This window comes from Helianthus annuus, chromosome 8 (genome assembly GCF_002127325.2).
Source record: "Helianthus annuus cultivar XRQ/B chromosome 8, HanXRQr2.0-SUNRISE, whole genome shotgun sequence".
In the NCBI taxonomy this organism is placed as follows: Eukaryota; Viridiplantae; Streptophyta; class Magnoliopsida; order Asterales; family Asteraceae; genus Helianthus; species Helianthus annuus.
The window spans coordinates 18,515,980-18,526,300 of record NC_035440.2 but is presented as its reverse complement, the minus strand read 5'-3'; the positions used below and the strand labels follow the sequence as shown (position 1 = coordinate 18,526,300).

At 36.9% G+C, this 10,321-nt stretch overlaps 1 protein-coding gene and 1 long non-coding RNA gene across 3 annotated transcripts; both read right to left on the bottom strand.

The window, feature by feature from the left end:
* Nucleotides 1-1,202: 1,202 nt before the first annotated feature.
* Nucleotides 1,203-3,792, bottom strand: LOC110872271. The gene is made up of 2 exons (XM_022121044.2): nucleotides 3,622-3,792; nucleotides 1,203-3,527 (listed from the first exon to the last, which is right to left on the bottom strand). Exons 1-2 carry the CDS (start codon nucleotides 3,632-3,634, stop codon nucleotides 1,384-1,386), a joined length of 2,157 nt encoding a protein of 718 aa, XP_021976736.1. The 5' UTR covers nucleotides 3,635-3,792; the 3' UTR covers nucleotides 1,203-1,383.
* Nucleotides 3,793-6,309: 2,517 nt separating this feature from the next.
* On the bottom strand, nucleotides 6,310-8,615 carry LOC110872270. Of its 2 annotated transcripts, XR_004864787.1 has the most exons (4): nucleotides 8,266-8,615; nucleotides 6,857-8,191; nucleotides 6,469-6,778; nucleotides 6,310-6,384 (listed from the first exon to the last, which is right to left on the bottom strand). It is a non-coding gene; the product is annotated as an uncharacterized LOC110872270 (long non-coding RNA). The 2 variants fall into 2 exon arrangements; XR_004864786.1 differs by having other exon boundaries at nucleotides 6,469-8,191.
* Between the last annotated feature and the right edge of the window lie 1,706 nt (nucleotides 8,616-10,321).

The following is a 10,321-nucleotide window of genomic DNA, read 5'->3' as shown; positions in this document are numbered from 1 at the left end:
TACTAACTATTCCAAGCAGTTGTTCTCATTACGCGTTTAGATTTCTTGCATGTGCAGATTCTAAAGGCTAGGAGAACATAGTCGATGACAAGCTTCGGAATGAAGACACGACGTGAAGGCACTCCAAAGATGAAGATGATCGAGTTGCCGCGGACCATCATCAACACCACAAGGATCTTAAGCTTTGAAGATCAAGTCATTCACGAGCATAACTCAAGGGGGAGCTTATGTTAAGGGGGAGTTTGTCAACACACTTCTTACATCATACGGGTAGTTTGTTGATACACTTTCTGCTTTCAAGATGTGAAGACTTTGAAGATCCTCCGACATTGAAGACTTGAAAGGACATCAGAGTCTTGAAGACATGAAGATCAACGATGATCAAGATCGAGACAAATCTGCACCCATCGAAGATCGAGACAAAGCTACAGCCAAGGGGGAGTTTGTTGGTGCACTTCTATCCTTCGATGACCTCGAAAGATATGTTACGAAGGATACTGTTGGACTTCGAAGGATATACAATCCTTCGAAGTATGTGTGAATCCTTCGATAGCTTTCACATCGATAGATGATCCTTCGAGACACCTATCGGATCCTTCGGACAGACTTGCTGTGTTTGGGTATAAATACCCATGCAGTGTGTTCGTTTGAGACAGATGCACACAGAGAGATAGAAAGATATTGAGAGCATTCTGTCCGGAACACACACACACACTTTGAGAGTTTACAAAACAGATTTGTAAACATTGTGCTTGTAACCGGAACCTTCATTCGCATTAATACAAGTGGTGTTAATCGGTGAACCTTGTGTGTTTTGTGTTTATACTTGTCTCAACTCGGTTGCACTCTAGCTTGGATTCCGCACTCGCTAGTGTGTTAATATAACAAGGTTAAGGTTTAACCTCATCCTCCACGAGGGACCTACAAATACTTATAATATAACCTAGATAGTGTGACATGTATTATTTATTTTTATAACCTAAGTCTGCAGCGGTTACTCTAATCGGCCGCATGTATATATTCATTTATCATGTACGGACAGAATTATCAATTCATATTTTTATGAACACATTATTCATTCAATCAAAACCCTAGAAATCCTAACACTCTCAAACCCAAGAACCTAACGATCCAAATCCTATGGAGAAAATGAACCGTAAAAGAAAGAAAAAAAAAGGCATAGGTATAATAAAGCAGTCATATATCTAACCAGCGATCATATGTATTATTAAAGAGCTAAGTATATAATTGCAGCACATTGATTACATAGTATATTGTTATATTAAACTTTAGGTAACAGACCCAAGTTGGCCAAGCCCCCCCCCCCCAACCGGAACCTGCTTTTGCGGGAGCCTCTTGCACCGAGTTTGCTCTTTAGCTTCTTTAGGTAACAGCCAGCTTAACTCTTCCATGACCTTCTTCAATCTTAAAGTGTTCAGTGATGCCAAGATGTGCCATCAGAAGCCAAACATGAGTAAGAAGCTCTCCACCCTTTTCAAGCTGTTGAGCATGGTCAAACCCTCGGCATTGACTCGCTGCATAGCCAAGAATCTCCACCCACACATCACCCACCATCTTCCACATCTTTCCAGGATCAGAATCACCCATCTCACTCAATGAAGCCGCAAGCTTGCACGCCTCAAACAATACCGACTTACTACGATCCCCCTTTACTGTTGCCGGAAACACTTTGGTGCTCACTTGCCCCAACATTTCATACGCCTCAAGTTTACTTGTGCTGTTTCGCTCTTTAAAAAACACCATGGCTTCTGCACATGTATCTCTGAACCGTATCATTCCTATTCCAATGGGCAACATGAAAGGACACATGACCAGTATATATAACATGTAGTCTGCTAATCGTTTGCTCAATATCATGTAGTGATTCCATTCTTGTTTGAATTCCTCACCAGTCTTATCTAGATTGAAGCATAGATCAGTAGCAATATGCCAAATGAGAATGCTATGATCGAATTCCACATCAACCGTCCATTTAAATGTGCCATAACTTTTGTGGGTTCGCAGAGAGACCGCTCCACGACAGGTGTTTAAGATCTTTAGATCCAATTCTGTGTCGGTAGATTTCTCTTTAAAGTGATTAAAGATGAAAGATTTTAGTTCGGGTGTTATTGTAAGATGTTTAAGCTGGAGCATACTCTCCCATTTCTCCCATAAGTTCTTGATCCTTTTATGCAAAGGGATGACTTTTGAGATTTTTTGAAACGATGCGGATTTATGGTTGAGGCAAAAATCTATCAAGCTGTATTGATACATAGAGTTTGACCATCTTTTTCCTTTCTGTGAAGACTGGAGCGACGAGACTACATGCTTAAATGGAAACTTCAAAGAACGATGGCTTAACCATAGATTTGCCCAATCCGAGAACAGCAAAGATATGGCTGCATATGCTTCAAGCAAAATAGCACCGATCAGCAATATGCAAGTAATCACAACATCTTCAGGTTGATGTTTATGTGGCCTCATGTTCATGGATGCAACAAAAGTCAATAACACCGAGAGCGTGATGAAGGAAGTAGCGAGCCGGAAAAACAAACCGAAAGGAGTGTATATGATAGGTGCTTTTGTATAGAAAACATCATAGGCAAATCCAAGTTCAATTTCAATCACCTCAAACGCGGTGTTGTATTCCTGTTTCTCAAAGAAAGACTGACTCACATCTCGTGGATGGAACCCGAGTATTAGATCCACAAAAAGCCGCTTGAACTTCAATGTTTCAAAGAAGTAATCCGCTATGTCTAGTGTGCTAGCATCAGGGTTAGGAACAGATGGAGCAGCAGCCCCCGCAGTGTTTTCCACATCATCTTCCGGAGAGTTTCCCTCATCCACTTGCACAGCCGCAACATAGTACCCCTCAGCCTCTTTCAAACAGAACTCCTCCATAAACCTAGCATAATTCGGACCAGGGTCTTGATCCGCAAGAACCGAATCACGAAACTGCTCCCGGTTAGCCGACATCAGAACCCAACTCCTCTCACCATACTTGATAATCCCACAAACAAGCATAGGAACTGTGAGGACAGAAACAACACTGCCATCCCATGCCAACAGAGTGATATAAATTGCTGCAGCCGTCTGGACCACGAGTCCAAGCAAGTGTCTTAACCATAATTCGTTATCCGCTAACGCGTAAGCAGTGATGGTGTCCGGCCCACCTAGATGAAGCAAAAGAAAGGGTGCCCAGAAAGCCATGAGTGTTAGATCTCCATAATCTTTGTTGCTGTTATTAGAACTAGAACTGGCTGAATTCCCTTGGCGGTCGACCAGGAGGCCGAGGGCCACGGTGGCTATCCAGTCGGCTAACAAGTAAGCACACCATATAAAGATTCTGATCCTTCTTTTGGCTATATACTTTCTGCGGTGACCGCTGTAGATTAGTGAAGTTTGCAGGGTGAGGCTGAGAAGAACCAATCCTCTTAGCTCCCATTTGTTCCATTGTTTCCTCACAGGATCTGGGAAAATCTCAACCAGTCTTCTTTTATCATCCACAGTGATGAAGTTACTGAAAACTGACAAAAAAGGTAAATGTTTAAGCTAAAAAGTTAATAATAAAAAGATAAGTGAATGAGTTGGAATCTTGATTTTGGATGTTGATTAACTTACTGTTGAGCATCATCTTTTTTATAATTTCTGGACTGTAAAAGATGAATATGTTGTAGTGAACTGGTGCTGTATGAGTTGGAAATTAGATGTAAAGTAACATATTGACCTGCAGGCTGGTTTGGTCAATGATTACAGTTTAGAAAGATTATTTTTAATTGGAGGATATTCGAGTCAGTGATTGGTGGGTGGATATGGGCTAGGTTTGGTCTTCGTTTAATAATAATAAATAAGGCTACACTACAAAACGTACTACTTTCACACAACCAACCACTGATGTACAAATCTGTCGGTGAAGGTAGGATCAGTCTGTAGTGACTGAGTCAGGATAATTTTATCTAGTGTCTGAAGTATTCAGTGCTTAAATTAATAACAAACCCATATCATAATTTTTGGTTATATGAACCTACATTGTAATTGAAAAAAACACAACATTTCAAATACATATATTAAAAAAAATCCATTTTATAGTTGTTTTTCTTTGAGTTCTCATGTTTTGAAAACAACTCACTACATCTTCAATCGTAACTTTTGCAAAGAACTATTTTTCAGTATAACAAATGCCAGAATTGTACATACAATCATCATCCATTGGATGCAATTTGTTTTTACTTTTTTCATTGAAGAAAAACGTCTGTCAACATTTGTCGTTGGCTCGTTGCAATCGATGAAACTAATGCTAACTTTAATAATAAAGAGACAATAGAGGACACATATATCATTTTCATTTAGGCTCGATTAAATGAATTGTGAGAATTGGGAAATAAGAAAATGAGATTTTTTTAATTGGTAATAACTTTGGGCTTTTAAATGAAAAGTTGGGCTTATACAAATTGGAATTAGAGTAAACTGCCATTTTGGTCCTTGAGGTTTGGTCACTTTTGTCATTTTAGTCTAAAACTCAAACTTTTTAAATCTGGATCCCTGTGGTTTCACTTTTATTGCCATTTTGGTCCAAAAATCAAATCACCTCTTATTTAGCTATTAAAATCTGGTTATTTTGTCTTTTTCTTTAGGGGCAAAATGGTCTATTTCAATTTATTATAACATATTAATAACTAAATTAATTATATTTAATTCATTTACCCCCAAAACTTCATCTTCCCCAAATTATATACCCTAAAATCGCCCCACACCAATGACCAAACCCTAATCCCACAACAATCTTCTTCATCTTCTCCCCTGTTTTAAGGTAAGTGGTGATAATAATTCTGGTCGAAAAACGGGTAACTGTAACGGGAGAAAACCTTGCACTGTAACGTTCAACATATTATCATACACTAAAATTCAGCCTTTTCTCGTCGCCGACGGGTCCCAAGCCGTCGGCGACGCCCCCTAATTATGCCCGTCGGCCAAAAAGTGTCGTATCGTTGGTGAAAGTGACACATCGGAGTAGAGTTATGGGTTCAGTGCCGGTTAAAGTGCTGGGTCAACCGAAGGTTGTTAGGGGGGATATGGTTGTGTTCTTGAAGATGTTCCTCATTTGACTGACTATATCTCTCATCTTCCGGTATGTTGTATGAATATCCATCTCTCTCTCTCTTCACACACACACTGTTAATTTTGTGTTATTTGGTTAATTGTTTTGGACAAACGTGATTAGTATTATATCGTTAGTTCTCATGGATTTGATAAAATTTAACAATTGGATACTGGAAATTAGAATTTTGAATATGTGATACATTGATTTTGACAATATCTTGTGGTATGTGTTGCCAGCTAGTATGTATGAATGAGACATGAGAAGAGATACAACAATACACAGCTCAAAATGGGTTCAAGAGAAAACGAACCTCAACAAGACTGCAGGAGAGCTGTAACATTGCGAGGAAACTGGATAAAAAAATCGTTAAATTGTAACCAAACAGGGGAGAATATGAAGAAGATTGTTGTCGGATTAGAGCATTCTCATCCACTCCATCATCTTTAACCCTATAATTTAACTCAAAACCACAACTTTTTAAAATTTATCTCACATTTTAAAAAACCTTCTACATCCAACTCCTCATACCTATCTCTTTATTCTTTTTTTATTATTATTTCTTTTCTTTCTTCCACTTACAATTTTAACTACTATCTATTTTGTCTTATTATATTTTTTCTTCTAAAATTGATTCTAATAACTTTGTTTATAGAAATTATACTACTAATTATTATTTTTGGGTTTTTCGGGTCGGGTTAGTTTAACTACTAATTATATCATCATAAACCAACAAGAAAAAATTGCTGACACATAGATACCATCTTTGCCGATATACATACAAGGTCTTGTTGTTTTCCAAAACCATAGTTGGCGGTTTAGGCATTCAGCCGAGAATTTTTGTCAAAATTAGCCAAACTGGACTGTTAACACTCTTTAGAATGTGGGTTGAACAGTAGTATTTAGGTAACAAAGCAAATTACCGAGCCACACAACAAACACACCCAAAAACACAAACAGCACGCTAGGTATTAACCAGTCTAGCTACGCACAAATGTGACAGTGGTGCCACGCGACCCAACGGATCCTCCAAACATGAAGGGCTGGCCAATACATAAGGGCTGGTCAAGCTTACCACTAAGCCACCAGGAGCTACAAGTTTTGAGATGGACTCCCAATACATAATCCTGTAATTAATTAATATATAAATAAGCATGTAATTTTGACCATTGGAATTGAAAGACAAAGTCACATATTGATATAATAGCTTGCCTTTAACAGGACCATCAGGATATTCAGGATGCTCTTTCACTATAGTCTGTTCCAGTTAGATCAGATCAGAGAACCTATATTCAATTCACATCAACAGTCAAGCTCCATAAATTTAAACTTTATGCATGAACTGATGAACAAGGTTAATATTACCATACCTCGAATGGTTGCAAATCGTTGTTGAAGTACACCAAATGCTCGCTCGACATCTTTTCTTGCAGATTCTTGTGTTTTTGCAAAATGTTTATTCTTGTTCCCTCTTGGTGATGAAATCGTTTTTAGGATAAATACCATCTGCAAGGTAATACCCCATAATATAGTCGTGGCCGTTGACTGTGTAATTGACTGGTGGAGCACGCCCTTGTGTAAGTTCCGTGAAAACAGAAGATCTATCTAGAATACGGAGAAATAAAGGACGACTCATCCGAAATCTCAGTCGAAATAGATTCGAGGGATATACTGGATTTTCTGCAAAATAATCACGATATAAACGCTCATGTCCCTGAATATGATTGCGTCGAATAAATTTACGAAGTTTGCGAGTACATTGTTCTTTGACATCCTCATCAAGGTCATCATTGCTATCATCTTCCGAAGATAGGTATCTCAACAACTTGTGAAAGAATGTACAAACCATTTGATCAAACGTGCAATTAACTCAACCTGTCATCATACATGTTATAAGTCAAAAAATGTTATAAACGCCAAAAAGTGCCGGTTTTTCAGTGAAAAACGTCAAAAAAAAGGTTAAGAGATGAACAAGAACGAAAGAAAACCCAGTTTGGCCAAAAAGATTAGTACACTAAGAAGTATTTTTTAGAAATCTGGCATTTCTAAGGGGTCTTTATATATTCCTTCTCAAAAAGATTAGTACACTAAGCTAACTGAGTTATAACAAAATGATAATATTTTAAGTAGTTTGATATTTATACAGTTAACTTTAAAAGTTGATTTTGAGTAATAAGAAAGCACAAGATAAATGCAAAAGTTTGACTTTCTCAATGCCTAACCACTGTTTCTTTTTTATATTCAAGGATGGGTTTAATCAGATTAATAAAAAAAAAGTTTGACTTCTTAGAAAAGTAAAAATGTAGTAATAAATAAAATTCAGACTATGAGCTTTGATTTCAAACCTTTAACATACAAAGGAAAGCATCTTATGACCACCATTATCCAAAGACTGTTGATCGTCAAAAAACGGTTCAGCCAAAAAACTGCAGATTTTTAGCCGAAAAAACCTAAAAAAACGCAGGTTTTTTTCTGCGAAAAACCTCAAAAAAACGCAGTTTTTTAGCGTAAAAAGCAACCAGCAGCAGCAATGTTGCTGCAGGTTTTTTGGACTACGTTTTGGACCGGCGAACACAGCAACAACAGCAGCATTCTGCAGTTTTTTGGGACCGGTTTTTTGGACTGGTGAGTACATGCTGCTGCTAGATGGTAGTATCTTTCAGTAATTATTGATAGTCACACTCTTTTAGTACGCCGCAACGCGCACACGGTATAAAGTTAGTCTGTATAAGAAATTAAATCTCCTAAAAGCTGACTAGTTCTTTTAATTTAAATGCAAACGATTCTCACGGTTATGTATGGTTTTCGATAGGTCGGAACCGGAATCGGAACCGTATATTCACGAAATATAAGAACCATGAACCAACCCTTTTGCCAAAACGGTTCTAACCCTCGGTTCTAAAGAGCCGGGTTCGTGGGTCTCGCAGGCCGTAAGTGTTTATTGCTCACCCCTAATACTTACACCTAGTTTTCCCAACATTCACATGACAAACTCTACCATCTTTGTATATAATAACACAAAAAAAAAAAAAAAGAATCATACCTGTTTGAATAAAATAAGCTTACAGAACGCAGCCCTTCGAAATCCAAAACCTACATTTTATACACTTCATGAATTAACAATCAAAACTCAAAATCCAACACAAGATTGAATAAAATAAGCTTACAGAACGCAGATGGATGGAGATGTGAAGGATGAATCAATTGATATTTCCACCGATAGAAAAATCATTTTCAAATCGGAACCCTAGTTTTCAATAGAAGCCGCATCATTGCCTATGTTTACAAATCGAACTCGGAACCCTCCACACTTTACAAATCAGAACCTAACCTGGGAAGTGGGAACTTGATGGTAGTTTTGCTTAATTTGTTGATGGTATTCGATGTGCAGAAGAAAGAGGGGCGGGAGAAGGTGTGGTTGTTGGAGATGGGGGAGCTACAGAAGCTTTTCATGTATAAAAAGTTACTGTACCTCTTTTTTAATATTTAAGGTTAGGGTATACATATGATGGACTAGTTGGAGTGAGTTTTTAGAAGATTTTTTTATACTTTAGAGATAGTGGTTGCTTTGATGGAGTGGATGTGAATGCTCTTAGAGTTTGGTGTGGGGCGATTTTGGGGATATATAATTTGGGGAAGATGAAGTTTTGGGGGTAAATGAATTAAGTATAATTAATTTAATTATTAATATGTTATAATAAATTGAAATGGACTATTTTGCCCCTGTAGAAAAAGACAAAATAACCAGTTTTTAATAGTCAAATAAGAGGTGATTTGATTTTTGGATCAAAATGGCAATAAAAGTGAAACCACAGGGACCCAGTTTTGAAAGATTTGAGTTTGGGACTAAAATGGCAAAAGTGACTAAACCTCAAGGACCAAAATGGCAGTTTACTCTTGGAATTAAAACCAGTGTGTTAATTGGTTAAACTCTTAACAATAATTATTTATTTAGTTAAAATTTTATATAATTTTTTAGTTTGTAAAAACCTTAAATAATTCTTTTAATTATAAATCCGACGGATGCGATGCCAGAATTTCATAAAACCAAAAAGGTCATCATAAAAAAGTATTAGGGTTGTTTAGAATTTTCGTGTTATACGTTCTACATGAAACACAAAAAAAGAATGGGATCTGGCGATCCTATACCTATTTACTTAGCTCCGCCAATGCTCGTTGGTAATTTGCCAATAAGGGTCGTTTAGAAAACTAATGTCTAACTCACACACTCTAAAGCTATTTCTAAATCTTCACCAATGTCTACTATGATACCATTATCCATGGCCACTTTGGAAGAAACGTCTTCACAACAAATCTAAGTACCGCTAGACTACAAGTCCTTTTGCTTTAGGAACAAAATGTGTTTTTTTAAACGTTGTATTTATTCATAACCATTATTTTTTGGTACGCGGCATGGCGCTCTAGAACGTCGTATTTGAAATTTTACAAAAAAAACAAAAACAAAAACAAAACTTTCACGTTAACCCACCTTTGGCGTTTCTCTAGGTTCAGATTGCTTTATTTCTTCCTCTTTCGCATTTTTCTGCATCGGTCGTCGTCATCCATGCGCCAATTGTCCTCGCGTGCTGTGCTGGGTGTGTAGATGCGGTGAGAAATATGTAAACTAGTACATTAGTATTCACCCCCTGAAAAAGTCACATTGAAACAACAATAAAAATAAGCAAGCTACACGGTTAAGTAAACACGTCGAAAATCTTAGGTTCAATCATAATAAGTAAAATAAAAAAGAAGAAAAAAAGTTATATCTTTATTAAAGTTTATGGGTTATAGTATTGATTGTTAACTCGCAAAATTTAGATTGATACTTAAAACAAAAAATTTGTAAGAGATAAAAAGTATATGGGATCAAAGTTGAAAGTGAAAAAGTGTTTGAGGTTAAATTGTAAAAGATAAAAATTATAAGGGTAAAAATCAAAATTTGAAAAAATCACAATAGCATTGGGTACAACCAACATTGCATAAGCATATTGGTAATTAATATATATATATATATATATATATAATTATATAATAATAATAATAATATAATATAACATAACATAATATAATATAAAGTTAAAACCGCTATCTAGGGTGTTGAATATTCGAATCAGATTCTGAAAAAGGGAATCCCACCTAGACCTTATTGGCCATTAATAATCCCACCTCAGAATATCCCCCCCACCAGTCCCACCTTTCACATATTTTTCCTACAATGGTCCC